Genomic DNA, 22,439 nt, shown 5'->3' on the forward strand with positions numbered 1-22,439 from the left:
CTTGCTAACCTATTGGCTACTTGATTATACTATTTCCAAAGGATTTGTCCTGATACCACCCGGTTCCAGTTGTCAGTAAGATAAGAAAGCTTATGGACAGTCTTGTATTACAAACCTTTGGATGACTTGGAAGATTTGGATTCACTTTTCAAAGAATGTGTCTCTGTGAGTGAATTAGACTTTGACCTCCGACCTGAGGTCAAATGAGGGTCGGTTATGGCTAGGGACATCAGACTGTCTAGCTGATCCCAAAGCAGATCAACAACTGATTGGACAATTTTGTTGTCAAGCTGCTCGGCATATGTTCTGAAAGGACAGAAGAAGTACAATTAATTACCTTAAAATATTTATAAATTTTCATTTTGGGTAAAATGTTCAGCAACTCTGTTGGATGATGTTGTATTCCATTACCATGTAAACATAGAAATTTCCTGCCCTATACAGAAATTCACATAAATGATGAAACCTATCAAGGTAAAGTAGAACAAGTTTTTGCCTCGGTCCTGAGCCATGGTCCTATTGTCTTTGCACTTGTAATGTGCAAGATATCATTAATTGATCTTCAGTCTCAGGTTTGTTGTTTTTTAGGTTGTCTCAAAGGCAGTGATATATCAGTATTTGGTCTCTGAATGTCAAGCTGAGACTCGGCCTTTATTGATCAGGTGTTGGTCTAGCTCTCATGCAAATCATGATTTTAATTCATTAGTTAACTGAGGATAGAAGTATGTTGCCACTCACCCTGCGGTAATGGCTAGCACCTGAAGCAGTCTCATGCTTGCCACCTGGAGAATCCTAAGGGTTGGAGGAGTACCTCCTGGTAGCTGAAGACCAATGAGTGATGGATGGATGGGGCGAGCTAGGGCTGATTTACCACCACAGAGATCAGCCAAGAGGGGTAGGATACCACTAGATATGGCCAGACAGATGTCAGCGGGGTGGTACTTAACACTCAGGGCAAAGACAGTGGCAAGGGTCAGTCTGTGTTGGGCACCTAAGAAGAGGTGGAAATAATTTGCTTCAAGTCAAACCTGCTTTAAGTGGTCAGAATTGCATTTTCCCTTGAATACATTTTCTCATTGAAGCTTATAGGAAAACCTGTCCATAAGGACCACTGAATTAAAAATTGGACCCTTTTCTCCCTTGCATGGTCTTGATAAAATTTAAATACACTTTACAGTATTACTGAGATGAGACAGGGAGTCAAGAGTCACCTCATTAAATGGGCAGCAGGACATTGAGGAGATTAGATCAACCAAGAGTATACATAAAAAAATGTAGATTGATTGTAAGAGAGGGAAGAGCAAAATTAACAGCTGCCAACAATCAGATGGGAGCTTAATGGTAGAGATTTCAAACTGAATATCATCAATCTTGTTGAAATTTAAAATAAAACCCCTTGCATAAGAATCTTACTTTTCTTTGCCATCATTTCTGAAGCTCTTTCTGCTAGCACTGTAACAAGATGATTGCAAATCCGATGAGCAACTGCCCTGATCTGGTCTTGAGTGGATCTTGTGGCAGATCTAATGCCGTCCTGTAATTTTAAGATAAAGGGATAATTGCAACTTTCTTATAGTTTCTTTTTTATATGTATGGCCTTTTTTCTTGTAAATAATCAGTTTCTGCAGATGCTTTTTAAAACACACATTACAACATGCAATTTTCTTAAGGAATAGAATATTACTTTTAAAGGGGAATCCAGCCGTGGCCATAAAATGTTGTGTTGGGAAGGAGAAAAATAAACCAAACAGAATGGTGAAAGTTTGAAAGAAATCGGACAAGCAATAAGAAAGTTATAGCTGCTTTAAAATTGAGATCACTAATACTATGTAGAATTCAAATTGGCAACTAGGTAAGTAAATTATGACAAGGGGCAAGGACAACTTTCCCATAGGCCATGTACTTTATTATCAGGGATTTGTGGTTTTCTCCTAAGTACCCAAACCCCTGGGGCAGTAATCTAAATATAACCCAGGTAGTTTGATGTCCTCATGAAAGAAAACTATAATTTAAAATAAAACTTTTGGGAAAAATGACATTTTAGCCATAATATGTATTGGAGTACATGGAAGAGTAGTCCTTGCCTTACATCACTATGACATCCCATATGCGGCCAATTTGAAGTCTCCATGGGAATAGTGATTACCAATATTTACAACTTTTAAAAATTCATAACTTTCTTGTTGTTTGTCCAATATTGTTCAAACTTTCACCTATCAACTTGTCTTATTTTTCTTTTCCTTATAAAAGCAAGTTTTTATTTGGGTTGGATTCCCCTTTAAGGACATAGTGATATAATATACAACGGCCCAATATCATTTCATTTAATATCATAATCACTTCATTACAATAACAGCTTATCAAGACAATCTCATATATGATGGGATAGACAATTACATAACATTTGTTATGCCTGTGTATTGAAAACATGGTCATCATTGAAAATCTGGAGGTATATCACTTGGTATCCTATTATCCCGGTGTCCTTAAACTTGTTAATTTTCATAAATCTCCACCACACCTGTTAGGAAAACAGTCAGTCTACAGGATCATTTACTACTTTGATATCAATAACAAATTAGCTACATGGCAATAGCTTACACTATAATGATAAAGCTGCATAGTTCGGGACGTGTCCCTATTGCACTGGTCCAGTGTGTCCAAGCCAAAGGCACCAAGCATAAACTGAAAGTGAGCTGACGTGAGGAGACACAGAGAACTGAATGGGCTCTCAACACTGCCCTCTGGAGTCTCCTTGGTTTTGTCATCTTGGTTGCCATGGAGAAGGGCAAGAATCTGGTTCAAGGCATCGAACCGTGTCTGTGAAAGATTGATTGTGATTGGATGGATAGAACAGGAGGGGAATGGAAACATTAATATCAAATACTTCATTGATTAGAATCATAAAAATCAACAGATTGGACTAGAACTGTATATAAAAAATCTTTGGAGGAACAGTCAACATGTCCTCAAACTTGCCACACTTTTCAACTCTTTCAAGATAATATTCTTCAAATTTGATAAAATAAACATTGTTTCTTTAAAGGCTGATTTTTTTTTATCCATTGTAATTCCTCGAGAGACAATTATTCTCACTTCCCCACTTAATTATCTACTTAAGGATTTCACTGCCCATTTCCTTTTTGTACTAATCATGACACCTCTAATATGCAAGATTATGATCATTCATAAACATTTCATTTCATTTTGTTTATTTTCAAACAGATAAAGTGCGTGTGAATATTTGCCAATTCTCATCATCTTGCATAATGATGGTCTTCTTTATCTACTAGCTATTGAGGCAACACTGAGAGTTGAAAGGTCAAAGCAATCCTATTCTTTGAATAATCATGATATAAAGTAAGAATAAAGCAGAATACCTCTGCTCTATACTGTTGATTCTGGAGGGCCAGTGCCACCGTGTTGGGGTCAGTACAGTAGAGAAGCTCCTCTTCCTCCCGATTCATTTGAGCAGGAGAGAATTCCTGACATACAAAATTCACTGCTTCCGTGCAGATGTTTCTAAGGCAAGCTGGTCAAAGGAAATCACAGAGAACACAAACTTAGCAAAGCAAGAGGTGTAATAGAGGGCAAACTATGCAGGGAAGAAGCAAAAGAGTTACAAATTTGTCCTGGACTATCATATAACATTCAAATGCATACAGATCATTCAATACAAGCAAACCCAGTAATGTATCTTTCTTTTTTCTATGACAAAATGCGACACACGCTATATGAAAATGTCAAATCATTATCAACATTATAATTTATTATCATCAAGACAAAATAACGTAGAATTGAATTTGCAGAGAAAAATTTCACTTCAGTATAACAAATACACGATTCCATAGATACTACCCCTAGTTATAAAATCTAGTCATTATTCATCAAAGGAAAGTCAGAACATAAATGTAACTTACATAGGCAATTTTGATGTTTGCTTGAATGACATGAGGCGCTGCTCTTCAATGGAGATCTGTTATCTAAATCACTGAAGAGTTTGCTTCCATCTTGGCTTGAGGTACCAAATTCTGAAGACTTCATCTTTTCCTGCAAAAAAAAAAAATGGATAGAGCCACTCATAGGAAATGTAACATGTCTAATATAAAGATAAATGATATCAAAATTAGAGCAGTACAACTTTCCAGAATTGGGAGGAGGAACCATTTTTAATAATTCTCAGCCTAAGAAAGAATTTTCCAATGAACTTCATACATTTATTCAAATTCATAATTACATAAATACAATTTAAACACCCTCTCATTCCAATGTGCAAAAAAAAAAGAAAAAAAGTACAGTACCTCAGTTTTCGTGGTTCCATTCTTGTCCTCTGATTTTCCTGTAAAAAATTAAAGAATTAGAAAAAAAAATCATACAACAATCTTAACATTTCTAAATGAATGATGAAAACTCTTTAATCATGACATACAATAATTACTTGTCAACTGATTATATGTAGACTCCATGTATAAATACAATGTTTATTTTTACTTATTATTATTATTTTTTTTATTTTTAACACAAAAAAAGAGGTAAGCTAAAGTTAGTTTACTTAATGCTACTAAGAGGGTTCATTGGGACGGTACAAAAATGAGATCAAGATTGAGATTCATATCGACAGCAATATTTATCTGCAAATATTAAACACTCATATTGATGTCAAAATTGATCGTTTTCATTCTCTGCAGGAATTCAGGCTTCTATTTTAAAGGGAATTAAAGGGACTTTCCTCAGCACTTCAAACATAAGATTAAAATCAAATTCAATCTGAGATTGAACTCTAATTAAGTATTTAATAGATAGGTAAGAGATCAATGTCAATTATATATTGATTCAAATCTATTGCAACTGTTTGTGATACAAGGTGCGGATGGTAATAAAATAAATGGTTGTGGACACATCCGGTTAAACAATGGAAACAAGATTAAACAAAACATTAGACCTGGGCTCCGTTGCACAAAGTTACTACTATAGTAACTTTGCCATCCAATTTTATATTTCATGGAATCCTTTATTCTCATAGACTGCTTAGCATTGTTGTCATGGTAGTTACCATACAGTAGCACCAATGAAACCGACTTCAAACTGACCATTAGTATACCATTTTAAATAATGTCATAGCCTTTGATGGTATGGAGTCTGTTACGTAGGGGTGACTGTGGCATTACCTACCTGTCTTATCAAAATCTGGTAATACACTCTGATGACCATTCTCCAACATGGCAGGACTAACACCTAGGATGAGGAACATACATCTCTCAATCAACGACTTGCAGGCCTCACTGAAGCTGAAGTAGGTCTGCTTCGGGGCAGCCTTCGAGGAATCCCTACGCTCTGGGTCTTCTTCCCTGACTGTATCTTCATCATCGTCCGTGTTGCTGGGGTCAGGCTTGGGTGGTTCTGTCTCAGGGTCAATGTCCAGGTCTGAGAGACTGAGGTTCTGACCATTACTGGAAGTTGATGGGTGCTCTGTACCAGGGTAAATTAAAGAGGGGTAAATTCAATGGTGGTCTCTGAACCACTAACTGTACATGTAGGTTTCCCTTTGCAGGTACATGTACATGTGTAAAAAACAATTTTCTACTCTTCATTTATTGGATTACTTTACAGATAGTTAAACTGAAATTACTCTTTTTTAATCATGGATGCTGACCTTATAATGGTTTTGTTCTGTTCCTTAGGATATCAAAGTCTAAAAAAATTAGACCTGTTGTGACAGAAAATTGTAGCATTGTTTGAGTATCAAAAGTAGGTCCTCACAATTACTCAGCACCAGGAAAAAAAAACAGAGACAGTGGCCAGTTTTAAGTACATGTAATTCATATTAATAAAGGCATTCTCCAAAACTATACTCAAAGTAAGCCAAAGGAAAGAGTGTGATAATGCTTCAATGCTACAAAAAATCTCACCAGTTTTCTTGCGCACAAATGACTTTGTCCTGGGGCTGTAAGTGATGACTGTAGCCGCTGCTGCCCCTGCAACAGAGAGCCCTGATGACGTAGAAGCAGTGGCAGCGGTGGGATACATAGTCCTTTCACCACTCTCTGAATCAGAGAGGTTAGAGGACTCATCCATGGATTCTGATTCTGCTTCTTGGGTGTCTTGCCTCTGCATGAGCTTAGTGGTGACCAGCTTGCGTCTCACCCGATACACGGTCCGGTAGATTTCAATCAAGATCTTGGAGTCCTCAAGGGTCGACCTAAGGAGGGATTGTACAATAAAAATAATGAGACTTTTTGACAGACCACAAGAAGATATGGGGAAGAATTGTGAAGGTGTTGTTGATGATAATGATGGTGGTGGTGATTATGAAGGTGACAGTGGTGATGATGATGATGATGATGATGATGATGATGATGATGATAATGATGATGATGATGATGGTGGTGGTGATGGTGGTGGTGGTGATGGTGATGATGATGATGATGATGACGGTGGTGGTGATGGTGGTGGTGGTGGTGATGATGATGATGATGCTGATGATAATGATGATGATGATGATGGTGGTGGTGGTGGTGTTGGTGGTGATGATGATGATGATGATGCTGATGGTGATGGTGATGATGATGATGATGATGGTGGTGGTGGTGGTGGTGATGGTGATGGTGATGATGATGATGATGATGGTGGTGGTGGTGATGGTGGTGGTGGTGATGGTGATGATGATGATGATGATGATGATGATGGTGGTGGTGGTGGTGTTGGTGGTGATGGTGGTGATGATGATGATGATGATGATGCTGATGGTGATGATGATAATGATGGTGGTGGTGGTGGTGATGGTGATGATAATGGTGATGATGATGATGATGATGATGATGATGATGCTGATGGTGATGGTGATGGCGATGGCGATGGTGATGATGATGATGATGATGGTGGTGATGGTGGTGGTGATGATGATGATGTTGGTGATGGTGATGATGATGATAATGATGAAGATGATCATGATGATGATGATGATTATGATGATAATGAATGTGGCAGTGGTGGCAGTGGCGGAGGTGAGGATAGAATTGTTGAGACAGGAATCTATAAGAGTAATGATGACAAGACTTTTTAAGATAAACTTCTAAACACAAGGAAAACTAGAATTACTTCTGAGGACATTCTGGAAGTGTATTTAACAAACGCACGCAAAAGAAAAAATCTTGATCTTGTTGAAATTGAGAAATTACCTTGGTCTCTGAGCAGCATAATGAAACAAGCGAGTCTGTTTAAGAAGACATGCTAATAGACAGCGTGTTGCTCTATCTAAAAGATCATCCAAATCATCATCACTTGTCTCCCAACCTAGTATAATAGAAGAATGACGAACAAATAATAAATGTACATTTAAAAAAAAAAATCACATATCACCTTTCAGATAAATGTTAAGAATCATTATAATGACAAAATTTAATCCTGATTTGATGAAATATAAATTCCATGTCATATTCATTCACAAACTCAATAACCTTTGTAAACACTAATTTCCTTGACAGAGGGGCACATTTCTGATGACTTTGGACATTCTTTTGTCGGAAATGGCCTCCTGTGCCATGGGAGAGAAGTGATTACCCCCTGCAGAGGACATATTGGTAAATGACATTTCCTGCTTACTCCCAATTATTACTAAATGCAATGTAAGTTCCTTGTTGGCAGAGACTCTCTTGACAGAGAAGAACTTACCTCTGCTAAGAGCATATTCCTGCATGGAAGTCCAAATAAACTGTCCAGGTTCCCTACTCTTCCCTAGTGTCAGATCCAGGAGAGATAAAGATTCCTTCGGGACCTTGTGCTCAGAGATATCAAAGTCATCGTCACCAAGCATGGCTGCCTCTGACATCTTACTCACAAGCTTGTCTGTAAGATTAAAAAATAAAAACCGTGATTCTCGGCTCCTTTCATAAATGCATCGCAAGGATGAGGCTGATTTAGAAAGTCAAGCATGAAATGTAAATTACAGGAATTTGGTGCACTACGTCAATCTCTCGATCATTATTTACTATAAGATAGAGTCTAAATATTCAGCTGTGAGTTGATATATATTATACTCTACTTAACATATTTAAGTTCATATACATACATGTAGTACAACTATCCATGTACAACTTTCCTACATAAACAATTTAACACAATGAGTAAGCTTTGGCTCCCTATCTAATAAAGTTTCTTCACAAAATCTTAAGCGGCTTTACAACCGTAACACGAGGTATGAAGAAAGAGCTACACAGCCTTGGGAGATTCCATATCACTGAAGCTGCAAAGCAAACCCAATTCCGCTTATTAACTCACCTATATGTTGAACCTGCTTCTCCATACCATTTTGCGTGAGTTTGGATACCATCCATCCACTGGTCTCCCTCTCCTCCTTGGATAGTGGTCTCCAGGCCAGCATACCCCCTAGACACCAGCCAATCACCAGGGAACAGGTGCGCTCGAGGTCCACCAGCCACACCCACCCTCTGACTGGCTGGGGTAACGGCATGGCAGTGGGATCAGGCGAGTCTGATGAAACTGACAAGGTTAAAAAGAGGAATGGATTTAGATTATATGTATCCCATTTTAATTTTTAACAAGTGGAATGCCTCTGGCGGTCTCACCTGCATCACGCGATTCAATATAGCAGCAGTGCTGACTTTGAAAACTACTATAACTCGCACAAGATGTTCAGTGATACTTGGTTACTCTTATGGCCAAGTTTCATGAATAAGATCCATAAACTTTCAAAGTTATGATGGTAATTCAACAAATACCCCCAATTCGGCCAAAGTTTATTGACCCTAAATGACCTTTGACCTTAATCATGTGACCTGAAGCTTGCACAGGATGTTCAGTGATACTTGATTACTATTATGTCCAAGTTTCATGAATCAGATCCATAAACTTTCAAAGTTATAATGATAATTCAACAGATACCCCCAATTCGGCCAAGGTTCATTGACCATAAATGACATTTGACCTTGGTCATGTGACGTGAAACTCATGCAGGATGTTCAGCGATACTTGATTAACCTTATGTCCAAGTTTCATGAACTAGGTCCATATATTTTCTAAGTTATGATGACATTTCAAAAACTTAACCTTAGGTTAAGATTTTGATGTTGATTCCCCCAACATGGTCTAAGTTCATTAACCCTAAATGACCTTTGACCTTCGTCATGTGACATGAAACTCAGGCAGGATGTTCAGTAATACTTGATTAACCTTATGGCCAAGTTTCATGAACTAGGTCCATATACTTTCTAAGTTATACTGTCATTTCAAAAACTTAATCTTCGATTAAGATTTGGTGTTGACGCCGTCGCCGCCGCCATCGGTAAAGCGGCGCCTATAGTCTCACTCTGCTATGCAGGTGAGACAAAAATCACCAATGAAGAATCAGTTGATTTCAAGGATTTCCAAAATAAATAAGATTACAATTGTATGGACAACTGTCATCCAAGTATGAAATTTGATCACAGTTGTTGAAGTTCTAATTTGATCTCCTAATAAACTGGCAAATATCAATCTTAAGCCCCTTTCACAATTGCTGGTGCGGCTGCTTACAACCGTTGCAAATCTGTGCAACATATATTGTGACCAAATGATCGCAAACGATCGAACAAGCAATTGTGAAAGCCCCTTTAAGGCCAATGCATCTTAATCTAGCAGGAAATGTACATTCTTTCTTTCTTGATGGACCAAGATCACAATATAAAGAATATAAGGAAGCAATCTCACTTCTTCTGGCAGTATAATTTGACAAATGAGAGAGATATCTAATGACATCAAAGACTGTGACCTACTCTGGAATACTTTGATGAAAGAAAGAAAGAAACCTAATTGATATCCCCTTTAAAAGAACAAATCGGTTTGTTTTCTATAGACACAAATGCAGTTTTATTATGTATTACTAATCATATATGCATCCCCTTAGAATGATTATTAAAAAATAAGTTCTGACTGGAAAAAGTGCATACGGATTGAAATATAAAAATATTGGCTAATTAATTCAAAATCCTTGATAAGTCACTTGATTCCTTATTTACAAAATAGGGAAGTGCTATGTCCTACCCCTCATGGGCCAATCCATCTCCTGCTCTTCTAGGACACTTGCTGCAGGGAGGAGACGATTGAGCTTATCAAGCTCTGGTAGGAGAGCCAGGAGATGATGAAGAAGAGGGCGTGTCACTGTCACTGGTAGGAGGAGCAGGGAGTGGAGAATGTGCGACAGCATGGAACCTGCAGCAGAGTTCATCAGCACATCTGAATGTAAAAATTTAGGGGAAAAAACAGACACGAAAGCAATGATTTTAATGAGCATCATAACAGGAAAGACTGCTGTATTAAATAACTCTGCCCCAACCCCACCTCCATTCAGTGATGGCACAGGGAATTTTGATTCAGAAAAAAAATGCACAATTGGGACACCATTGACAGTGTCTAGGGATAATATTTCTCTCTTTTGTTCATCCAAAATAACATTTTGGGTTGAGCTAGCTCAAATGTAATTGCAGGGACGTTTATGCAACTTGAAAGGACTTCTCCTTGCAAAATAAGGAAATATCAACCCCAATGACATAGGCCTATTTTCAAACTAATAAGGGCTATTTTTCATATTTTGGTGACAAATCATCCGGTGTCTGGTCAAGCCTTGAAATAAGCAGCTGCAGACCAGGCTCACGGGCTTTTCACAGGAACCGGGGGCAATTTTAAAAAAAAGAACCACACTGCAAATTTGTTTATAGTAAGCGCAGCTCCTGCAATTTTTTAATTAGTACATGAATAGCATGCTAAGTAATGGGCTTATTCAAACATTTAAGAAATCAGATTTAAATGTTTAAGTGTGTTTTGACACCCTCACTCTACATCCCCTTTACAACCACACACACATGGGCTTATTTATTTTTCATCTTTAATGAACCACGAACAATGACCCCCCCCCAAAAAAAAAAAATCTAAATAAATGAATAAAATAAAATATAAAAAGAGAGAGATGGAGAAAGAGAGAGTTAAGATCAAATAATAATAAAATTTAGAAAAAAACAAAAAAATTTTAAGGTTTTTTTTCATGGTTAGAATCACGGGTGTGGGTGAGTGTTTGTGTGTGATTGTGACTGTGAGGTGCACTTGGATTGCATATAAATTATGTTAAAGAAATGAAAAAAGGAAATCAATATCTAACTCAGTCTATTCAAATTCCAGCACATAGCCACAGTCTATGTACATGTATTGTAGGTTCATGTACCTTAAGTCTTTCAAAAGTTATTTGAAAACGCAGATCTCCACAGAAAATGCCTTTCATTCTGGGAGAGTCTAAATTCTGTGAAAATGTATTCATTAATAACTTAAATATTCATCACAATGAAGAAATCATAAAGTTTTTTGACAGTTTTCAAAAATTAACATGAAATATAAACTATATCTGAAACGGAAAATCACCATCACTTAGGCCATTACTGATAGAATTCTCACCCAGAGCTCTGGCAGAGAACATGAGCTCAAACTGGCTAGCTAACAGCATGCAAGCACCACACTCAAGTACACGGCGTCCTCCTATTTTTTTTTTGAGATGGAGCCTTGTTTGATGATTTATTGTCTGATATTTACCCCTCTCCAAGAAAGAAATTAAAAAGCTATAATTCACAACTATAAGCTAAGTGATTTTGGACAATTAAGGCTCCGTTTTGACAAGCAAAGTCGGTGACTGTGAGGATAAAAGACTCGCACATCATATGTGCTGTAAACAGGGATTTATCTCCTGTGCAATTCGAATTACTATATCACAGAATTGTGATATCCCAACTGGAAATGTGTGCATTAGAAATTGCACATGGTGAAGTATGGAAAACTGTTACCGCTACCGGAAGCATGCGCGCACATGTATTACAGAAAAAAAAAGACGGACGTAGCTCACTTTTTATGGTACAGAAAAAAAGACGCACTTGGCAATTTGAAACTGTGCTTATCGTAAATTGAAAGTTACTTGATTTTGGCTTTTCAGATATTTAAATTACATGTATGATATGGCTTCACTGCTCACTCACGGCGGGCGCAATTACCTGGAAAATATTTGCACCCGGTCGTCAAAATTTTGATGATTTTGGGGCTTTATGGGCGCAATTGATGGCTTTATGAGCACGAATTTGCGCTCAGCGCCCGCTTATTTCAAGGCTTGTGTCTGGTACATGTTTGTAAACTTACCTCTTAGCTTGCTCCTGACTGCCTGAGACGCATTGCTTCCGCTCTGCTTCAGTAGAGTTGTAGATCTTTGTAGAACCTCCACAGCATGAGGCAGAAGAAGGCATAGGTGTTTGTGTAACAGACTGACACTGGATGAAACCTGAAATTTTCAAAAGTGATGCATTTATAAATTGGGTGAAATTTTGACAATAGATACATAAGTTATGAACTATGATTTAATACCAATAACTTTCATGTACAACACCTACGTTTCACAGTACCTAGACAGGACAAATACTCAAATACCCATAAAAGTATTTCAAAAGAAAACATAACAAACTCAAACAGTGATAGCAAGGCAAATTATCACAAAAAAATGTTCAAGAGTTGCTTGAAAAGGACCAAACACTTCAAAAAAAGGACTATTGTCTTTGATTGATTTCTCTTAAAATGTATAGCTTGGAGGCAAATTTAAATAAAAGTATAGACAAACTAAGGACATTTTCAATCTTCCCTAAATCACAAGATTAAGAAGATATTCATAAAGCAACAAATGGAAAGCCATAAAACAAATAAATTAACCTAGATCCAGTGTATAAAGAGAGGGAAAGTATAGTGTATTTGTAAATTCTACCCTTTTAACATTTTAACAATGATAAACTTTGGAGATAACAGATCATCCTATATTAAAATCAAAGTAGGTGATAATCGAAAACCAAAATACAAGCAATATCATGCCGCTACAAACCTCATTACTATTGTTTGCATGACAGTAAGCAAGTAGATGTTTCTGAAGTGATGATAAGAGTTCTCTAAGATGAGACGGTGGAGCTCCATCTTCACAAGTAATGGATGGTTGACGTTTATCACTGTTCTTTTCTAGCTCACCAAATGCTTGCTCCTGTGTATCGGGGGAAAAAGATAAATTGCAATAGTAGTAATGACTAGAAAATAAAATTGAAAAGAAGTGAAAATAAAAATGATCAAACATGTTTCTTCATAAAAAAAATACATGCTAACTGTTTCTGGTATCAAAATGAGTAATCGCTCAGAAACTAAAATGGACCTTTTGGCAAATTGGCCTTCTAATATCACTACTACAAGTACTACTACAGCAATACCACAAATTGATATAACCTTTCTCAATTCTGGCATTGTGAAGAATGTGCATAGTGTGTGCAGCAATGACTAAATCTAAATGACTGGGGCAATGATTATCTGTCCACGAAGAGTTATGTTTTGAGCACTTTGTACATTATCAGATTATTACTATCATTATTACTTCATTTCATCAGGACATTTATCACATAATCTCATTTCTGTGCTACATTCTTCCCTAAACTTAACAGTTTCCGAACCGCAACTTCTTTATAAACAGATGAACAAAATATTCTATCAAAGTTACTCTTTGCATTCAATATTCTGAAACATACCGTGTGATATCCAAGATTCCTCAGCAGTGTCTTCATGAGAACCTCAGCCAGGTGAGTATCTTCAGTAGGGGAAGCCCCAATGGACATGCCACTCCCACTGTCCCCCTCCAGGGGTGGACTCAGCTCCCCCTCTAACGGTGAAGTGAATCCCAGTAAGGAAGCTACATGGATGTTTTCTTGAAGGCTCGTCAGGACAATACCTAGCTGCATTCGCTGTTTCAAAGATAGCACATTCAAAATATTACACTTTTAATAGATTAAAATGTGTGTTTGGCTTTTATTTGTAATACATTTTGGCATACAAAGACTGCACTTACTAAGGGATGCCAGTAAATTTACTCACTTGGCCTGAAAAAGGAGCCAGCGCAATTTAAAGACGAACAGGTGCTGTACAATACAAAGCCTGAAATCAGACAAACGCATGAAGACTGGCATCTCTGTATAAGGTTGTTCAATCTAATTTTCATTCTATAATTATGTCTAAGTGATTCATTTACCTGCTATGTACATGTATCTGTCAGTAACAGTGGGTATTGTATACCTTTGTGTTGTAAGATTCCAAACAAACAAATAAACGCATTTTGCACTTTTACTAAATACAACTATTAGTATAAATAACACTACAGTAAATACAATAATTCATGTGTACATTTACCAAGGAATCATCTATTCACAACTCTTAGTAATGAAAAGTAGTAATAGAATAGAAGCCTACCTGTCCCTTGGATAGGCTGTCCCAGCGATCAGGTCCCTGGGGTAGTAATGAATGTAATAGTTCCATTCTCTCTCTGAGTGGGGGTAGCAGAAGGGGTGCACCGATAGAGAGTGTATCACTCACAGCCTGTTTGAAATGAAATTCAAGTACATTTGAGACACTCACTTTGGCATGCATGGCAACACTCCCAGGTGTGTACATCACTAAGCAAGAGTCAATTTCTTACAAGAACCAAGTTACTCAATTGCATGAAAAAAATGGTGTACACTTTAATCCATATTCCAAGTCAGGAAAATACATTGTACAATGCATATGATGACTTTAACTTGTGTGAATCCAGACTTGCCAACATTTTAAATGCAGGAAACAGGGCCGATTGTTGCGAGGGAGGGGGGTGTCCCCACCTACGGTAGAGAGCTTTTGCATTTCCAATTGTGCAATCTGGTGCATACCTCAAGAATTATGTTTCTGGGTGTGTTATAATTTGCTCCCCAGAATACAGAAATGGATATATACACTGTACATGGGTGTATTTAAAAAAAACAATGAGAATATTAATAATTTAAACACACTACCAGAGTATGGATAGCCATATGTCCCACAATCCAAAAATCTCAACGCTCAGATTTTTAGGGAAATAAAACATCCAAAACTGGACGATTCAGTTAAAAACTGATCGGTTGGCTACACTGTGAACCTAACCTTCTATTTCAGTCACCCGACACTTTTCTCAACTTTATTATGGGGACAATGTTATAAAGAAAAATAAGATGTGATGATCTAAATTGTTTGGAATAGTGTGTGACTATTCAGTTTGATATTTCCCAGTGCATGCCTCCATCAAACACCAAGTTAAATCTGATGCCAATTTTTTTTTTTCAATTTCCCATCAAAACCTAAATACCTAGAATGAATGTGGCTATGGACAAAAAAAAATTATTGGATGCAATGCACTAACCTTCTGTATTGATGCAGGTGTGTTGGCATCAATGAGACGGAAGAGAAGATGACGTAATGGCCTAGCCTGGTTACCTAGCACACTGGCAGTAAGGCCTCCTGCTAATGCAAGCTGAAGATGAGTGCATAGTAACTTGAGACAGAGTAAAACAAACTGCTGATGCTCTCTATTATGAAATGGGATCAGAAACAGAAATCATTTGATAAAGTCAGAATTTGCATATAATTTAACAGGTTACAAATGGCCCCATACATGTAGCTCCCAATACCTGTCTTCCTCAACATTTTGAAAATGTCATAAGGGAATAATATTACTCTATTAAAATGATAATGAATCATTCAACTAAACATTTCCATTGGGATGAAATATACCACACTTTTTAAAGTTTCAAGTTATAGTGTAACAGTGCTTAAAGGACATTTTAGGACATGCAGAGATATATCTCTGGCAGGAGAGATTGAATGCAAGCAAAACAGGAGATTTTGATAAAGTAGCTTCAGAGCAGATCTCCTGCTCTAAAATAGATGGGGGTGTACTTTATGGAATATAATGAACTATAATGAATTTCTAGAACCTACCAATAGGTATGAGGTTGGATGGTTGCATCACACTTACCTGGAAGTTGGGAATGGGGGTGGGGGCTGTGTTCCACTGAACCCCTCACAGTAATGCTCTATGAACGATCGCAGGTGTGAGAAAGTACCCTCTTGAAGGTCAACACAAAATGGACGATGCCAAGCTACAACTTGCCTGGAGAGAGAAATACAAATATATTTAACATGAATATTCATTACTTCTCTTCTATCAAAAATAATAATGAATACTCATCGCCCACCATTATAATGAACATACATCACTGTTTATTTCCTCCTGACTCATTCAAAGACATGATGAATATTCATTATTTCCCATTTTCTTCAGAGGGGGCTTTGTTTACACATGATTAATAATAAAACAAATATCTCTTAACTAATTTAGACTTTGAATAGTTGTCCTACCTATCTGATGGCAACGCTGTCCATGCCACACTGTGTGAGGTCCCAGCAGATATCTGATGAATGGTCACTCCTTCTAGACTGGCCACTTTTTTTACCCTTGTAATGGGGCTAGTAGTATGCCCCTGACCGCACTGACCCATAGCATTGTTGCCCCAACCATATACTTCATTATCTGAAAATAAAAATACAAAATACTTTGAAATGCTAGCAGCAAAGTATATGTAATCCTGGGGTAATGGCTCCATTCTGTTTAAGTAGTTTGCATGAACAATAGAAGAGGAGCTGCATTACTTCAAACCTGTGATGAAAAAAAAAGAATTACAGTCCATGCTTTTTCCATGATGTTATTCATTTCTTACATATTTTTTTTTGTTTTAATGTTGACCAACTGCAAAATATTTTAAAGTTAGTAAAGATAATCTTCATTCACTACATTTCCAGGATGAATATGCATGACTGCAAACTTCATGGAAAACCAAACTATATGAAACTGAAATCCAACTGGAAACCACTGGGTGATTTCAAGTTTGGTGTTGACTTTTTGGTGTTGGTATCAGATTAATTTTTACATCAGCACAGTACCAAACTTAAAATGAAGCTGGTCCTCAGATAAATCTCATTAGGTGTTGAACAGACAATGTGATTACGATCATCTTTATGAACCCAGATTAGGTTTTGGAGCTAGGGAAGGCCATCAAAATTGTGCTTCCAACACCAATACCAGCACCGAACTTGAAATCCCCCAATGTCTCCCGTGTCATTTTACCATGAGTGAGTGCTAGGCAATGGCTGTCCCCACAGGCAATATCCACAATCCTAGTAAACTGCAGGTCTTCAACTAGTTTGGGTCTCAGCGAAATGGCTTCTGATGATCCACACCCAAGGCAGGCACCATGGCCCCAGGCATACACCTTTGTGTAGTTGCATAAGGAGACAAATGGTTGCCACATAAGTTAGTACTTGTACTTGTATTTTTATTTATATGGTTTGTCAAGTGGCAGTAATTCTTACAATTGACAGGCACCAGCCTACATTACATGTTTAAACAAAGATCAATTTTCATATTTTGTAACTTTATTTTTTATATAAAAAGGGCAATCAGTATTAGGTGCAGAATAAAGAGATCAGATGTAAACATGTATGCTCACATTTATTTAACTTGCATCTATGTAATTGGAAGCAGAGGATATGGAAGACATAATAGAAAAATTGACAGGTTCATTTGGGATTTATGTTTCCAAAATTCTTATCAATCTCAACTTTGGAAAACCAAGAACAAATTTTGTCACAATGAGTCCCAGGCCCACTGTCCCATGACAAACAAAAACATACAAAATAATTATATCGTATGTCCCATTGTACATTTATGCAATCTCTCTGAAGCACTGTGCTTAAACATATAAATTATTTTTTCAGTGGCTTTCCATAGTTACAATTATAACCCTGGATAAATTTCATTTACTATGAGACATAGTACTGGGCCCTGTAACACAAAGCTTAGCAATTGATCATTGGGCTGATTATGATTACATTGATAAGTAATTGCAATCAAGTGTACAGATCCACTATATGATTAATCACGAAGCTACGAGTGACATTAAAGGCTTACCTGTCCTGTTGATGTAAGAGCCAATGAAGACTGACTACCACACCCAACCTTCTTGATGAATAAACCAATCAATGATTCTATTATCTTGGGCTTGTAGATTCTATTGGTGTCTCCATGGCCTAGTTTACCTTCAATAGGGATACAAAGAGGATTAACCATTTGACTCCATAATTCTCTATTCAGGGTGAGTTCAATACACAGATCAAAAGCTCACTGTTACAGTGGGTTGAGGAACCAATAGAGGTATTGTGCATGCATCATAAGTCTAAGGGGATGTTGCATGAAAGTATTTGCAATCAACCGTAAATTTCTGCTGCTAATCTACAAGTGATAGATTAATTATAACTAAACCAAATTTATTTTTACCAATAGATGCAAGAAGCAGACCAGCAATCAAGTGTGCATTTGCGATTAATTGACAGACTTGTGACTGATTTTGTGACCTAAATTTGACTTGCAATTTATCGTAACTTTCTTGCAACGCCCCATTAGAATAAAAGGGGGCAATGTTTCATTCAAGAACAACCATATTTTAATTCAGACTTTGACGACTAATGATAAACAGAAATAATGCCTAAGCCCAATAACTTTTAAGTTTATTGTTTTTTTTTTTTTTTTTTGTGGGGGGCACTTTCAGTACTGCCAAGTCAAACTGGAAACCAAAAGAACCTTTTTACAAGGGTCTGTTTAAGTATAACACACATTATTATTTTCCCTTTAATTTTCTTCTCCTAGGAACAATGTACTAAGGAATGCTAGTTATGCATGAAGGCCACTTCATTCAGGGACCATGGTTTTTTGTTTCCCAATGAGTGGTCTTTGGAGACAGGAGTCACTGTACTTAAACAAGACAATTTCTTAAAGAGCAGATTGAGACATATGTCTTGCAAGCTTCAAAGTAAAAAGCTTATCAAAGACTGAGCAGCATTTGACCATGCAGTCTCTGCAAGCAACATTCAGGCACAATCTTATGGGACATAATCAAAGGGGATTAATGCCCCTTTATAATTCAATGAGAAAAAATAAATTCAGCGATAGCCAAGTCTTTGTGTCTTGTCTAGGGATTGTTGCTGTCAGATTTTGCTTGTTTAGAGATTAAGAGTCACCAACACCAATAAGCTCTTTAGAAATTTTGTGTACAGTAAAATACAGTGTGGTTGACAGTGAGTGAGGAGTTCAAAATCATTATACATCCAAGGCTATCAAGCATTGAAAATATAGATAGGTTTTTGCCAATAGGCAAATATCAACAACGTAATAATCATATTCCAGTTCCGTGTTTTTTTTTTCAATATCCAAAACCATCCAAAAATAACAATTGGTTTTTACTTCCTTAAATTTGCTCTGCATTGACATTTTAGTTTGGACAGAGTATGTTATGAATGAAAAACAATTTTTTTTTTTTTTTTTTTTTTTGGGGGGGGGGCATTTTGAAAATGTAATACATGTATTTAACTTCTCTCATGTACTCTCAGTGTTGCTGTTTTCAAGAAGTGGTCCAACTGGCCAAAATTCTAACGAGATAAGTTATTTATTGCACTATCGTGGGATCAAAATTAAATGAAACTGCATACAATTAGCCTTCCAAAATGACCACAGAACCAAATCTAAACAGCATGTTCATTTCTATATTTGTTTACTCTCCTTGGGGCAGATTTCAGATTTTGAAAACTGTGACAATAAGTTTACTTACCATTGTCTCCACCACCAAAGGACCATACTGTTCTACTGTCCTGTGACACGGCTATGGTATGGGAGCTACCACACACAACCTTCCCAACATTACTGATGTCTTTTACAAGGGTAGGTACATTCCGACTGTTACTATCACCATGACCTGACAAAGAGAAGATGATAGTTAGTTCGTAAATTATACAACTGACCTGTGTGGCTAAATTTCTGCAGTCTTATAGAGAAGCTTATTAAAGTAAGATGGGTACAATATTTCCTTATCTGCCTTTGAGGTGCACTGACATTTGCATGTCTTACAACAGAAAAAAAAGGCTTTTTTTAGAATGTCAGTTGTTAAAGACAGACATGTCACAATTCCACTGCAAGCAAAATGTACATCCCACTATTACTAGATTTTTATTTCACATTGAAATTTGCAAAATGTTAATTACATTAAGAAATCAAAAGTATGTTTTATTTGTAAAAGTCAAAATGCAACTCTTCATCGTTATGTTGACAAAGTGAGAGTTACCAAGAGTCTATGTGTATGTTGTGTCTCATGGCATTTCCTCACATCTTATTTGTTCAGCAGAATAGTGTTTAAAAATCATAGACAGTGATAACAGATGTAATGTTCACAGAGTTAGGTACTATTATTTTAGTTTGGCAATACACGTATTGACACACAACACCATAACATAAAACTACCTAATAGTAATAAAATTACCTAATCTTCCATAATCTCCTTCACCCCATGTGTACAGCTGCCCGTCATCTGTAACGCAAGCACTGTGCCTGTATCCAGCAGAGATACACACCACAACCTTCCCAGTCAGTACACCCATGATAATCTTAGGGTACTTCTGGGTCAATGTGTTACCATGTCCAAGCTTGCCATAGTCACCATCTCCCCAGCTAAAAACCTGACCTTCTGAGGTCAGCGCAAGGGTGTGGCCATCTGATCCCTGGGAAAAGGGGTTAAAACAAATAGTAAACTTTGCTTGTGAATTGATTTTTATAGATTAGCGACAAATTATATTTTACACATTATGTCAACATGTGTGGCTTTACAAACAACCTGAAAATAAAAAGCAAGAATCAAGTCATCCATGAAGTTTTGCAAAAGTTTTAATAAGAATCCCCAAGTAGACAATGAAACCATAATGAAATAATTCTTGGTTTTTATGGTGGACAGAATAATGGAGGTTTTTGCAGTAAACAACATGTTCTGAGGGTGCCATTAAAATTAAGAAGGGGGGGGGCACCTGCCATCTGCCACTTTAATCAAGAATCAATCTTATGGCAGTACCAGCTTTTCTGGTACTCGAACTATCAAAATATTCTGGAAATAATAGGTAAAACAGTTTTCTTAATATCTAAATGATTTAAATCTAGTAGAATTATTGAAAACAATATTCAAACTGAACAGGAATGCCACAATTTGTCTAACTACAGGCAAACCAAAGACTTCAATTGCCTACGTATAATAAGTATACACAAAACATATTGCATATCTGGGACAAAATAAAACAGTCTTGTCTAGAATCTGATAAGAGTGTAATTCACTGCCAGTGATCAACCAACCTTTGAAGATGATATTCTTGTGATGATGCTGTTATCAAAGTTGAGTTTCTTGAGCTGTGTCTGATTGTTAGAGTCACCTAGACCTAGTCTGCCATAGCTCCCTTTCCCACAAGCCCTCACTGAGCCATCCGAAGAGATGACAAATGTGCAATACTGACCGGCTTCAATCTGCATAGGAGTGAATAGGATAGGAGTAAATGGTTTAAAGGGAACTAAATTCAAAGGAGCTAGAGCACTCAGGGAACAGGGCCATGTGCATTGATATAGTCTTGATTCTTTTGAATTCACAACATTTTTTTTCTGATTGTTTTATAAAATCAATGAAAAAATATTGTGATTAAAGAATTATAATGATACATACATCTTTATTGAAAACAAAGGAATGTTCTACACTGCACCTACCAGACTGCCACCTACCTTCATCACAAATATTTGACTTACAATGCCATCCTAATTCCTTTCTGAGGTGGCCATCCATTCAAGCCTAACTGTTAATGATAGCGGTCTTGTGCATTCCATACTGCATATATTTTCAACCGAAAATTATGTCTTGAATAATAAATTTAATACATTTATTTCAGATACTTTCAACTGTTGTTTCTGTTTATATTACTTCAATATATCATGTTATTGTTGCTTTGTATATTGTGTGGAACAAATAATAAAACTAAATCAAACAAGCATCAAACAAAGCACAAAAAATTGTATGAAGGTTTACCTGCTGACTCTCAGCAAAGGATATAGCCATCTTGGGTAGGAGGATCTTCTCTTGGCTCCCTTCTGCAAGCTGGTGACTACTGTTACTACCCCATACAAACACCTCACTGTTCTCTGACACCACCAGACTGTTTGGTTTCTTATCTTCAGGACTGATGCAGGTCCTTGCATACTCTGATGCAAGCCTTGCAACCTACATGGATCACAAGAAACGAGTTGTTGTCAACGGTGAGACTTGACAATTAAACTTCAAGTTCGCTTTATGAAGATAAGTTTTCAAAGGTTCATTTGAAGCACAAGAGGATAATTTTGATGTGAAATTATCAGGGTTCTACATGTATATTTTATGCTTTTATAGCACATGGGCGAAAGAGTAATACAGCTCAGCTTTTGTATCAATTTTGTAATCACATTGAGCACAAAATCTACAAACATTTATAATTGCAAGTATCAAATTCTATCTTCTTATGTTTTGTTCTTACTTCTGAGGCTCTCTAAAAAACTTACCACTTTGGAATAACTCACTGCCCTTGAATGCAACACTGTAAATTCACAAATGTAATAATTCTAGTTTCAGTTACTTTGAAAAGAAATAATTATGAATTGA

General features: G+C 36.9%; 1 protein-coding gene across 9 annotated transcripts in view; it reads right to left on the minus strand.

Moving 5' to 3' along the window:
• LOC129262541 (probable E3 ubiquitin-protein ligase HERC1) overlaps window positions 1–22,439 on the minus strand; it is an 85,122-nt gene that overhangs the window by 50,970 nt on the left and 11,713 nt on the right. For all 9 annotated transcript variants that reach the window (XM_064099661.1, XM_064099659.1, XM_054900668.2 and 6 more), the window contains exons 4-29: window positions 21,834–22,025; window positions 21,116–21,283; window positions 20,259–20,496; window positions 19,554–19,697; window positions 17,861–17,988; window positions 17,018–17,162; window positions 16,252–16,423; window positions 15,869–16,003; window positions 15,254–15,419; window positions 14,296–14,421; window positions 13,581–13,793; window positions 12,896–13,048; window positions 12,169–12,307; window positions 10,039–10,230; window positions 8,278–8,499; window positions 7,672–7,845; window positions 7,179–7,293; window positions 5,910–6,199; window positions 5,173–5,469; window positions 4,302–4,339; window positions 3,921–4,050; window positions 3,381–3,532; window positions 2,602–2,820; window positions 1,414–1,534; window positions 739–991; window positions 116–306 (exon numbers count right to left, since the gene is read on the minus strand). In XM_064099661.1, the coding sequence (XP_063955731.1) occupies window positions 116–306; window positions 739–991; window positions 1,414–1,534; window positions 2,602–2,820; window positions 3,381–3,532; window positions 3,921–4,050; window positions 4,302–4,339; window positions 5,173–5,469; window positions 5,910–6,199; window positions 7,179–7,293; window positions 7,672–7,845; window positions 8,278–8,499; window positions 10,039–10,230; window positions 12,169–12,307; window positions 12,896–13,048; window positions 13,581–13,793; window positions 14,296–14,421; window positions 15,254–15,419; window positions 15,869–16,003; window positions 16,252–16,423; window positions 17,018–17,162; window positions 17,861–17,988; window positions 19,554–19,697; window positions 20,259–20,496; window positions 21,116–21,283; window positions 21,834–22,025 (4,513 nt within the window). The remainder of the gene's footprint in view (window positions 1–115; window positions 307–738; window positions 992–1,413; window positions 1,535–2,601; window positions 2,821–3,380; window positions 3,533–3,920; window positions 4,051–4,301; window positions 4,340–5,172; window positions 5,470–5,909; window positions 6,200–7,178; window positions 7,294–7,671; window positions 7,846–8,277; window positions 8,500–10,038; window positions 10,231–12,168; window positions 12,308–12,895; window positions 13,049–13,580; window positions 13,794–14,295; window positions 14,422–15,253; window positions 15,420–15,868; window positions 16,004–16,251; window positions 16,424–17,017; window positions 17,163–17,860; window positions 17,989–19,553; window positions 19,698–20,258; window positions 20,497–21,115; window positions 21,284–21,833; window positions 22,026–22,439) is intronic.

The sequence above is a fragment of the Lytechinus pictus genome, chromosome 5, assembly GCF_037042905.1.
Source record: "Lytechinus pictus isolate F3 Inbred chromosome 5, Lp3.0, whole genome shotgun sequence".
NCBI lineage: Eukaryota > Metazoa > Echinodermata > Echinoidea > Temnopleuroida > Toxopneustidae > Lytechinus > Lytechinus pictus.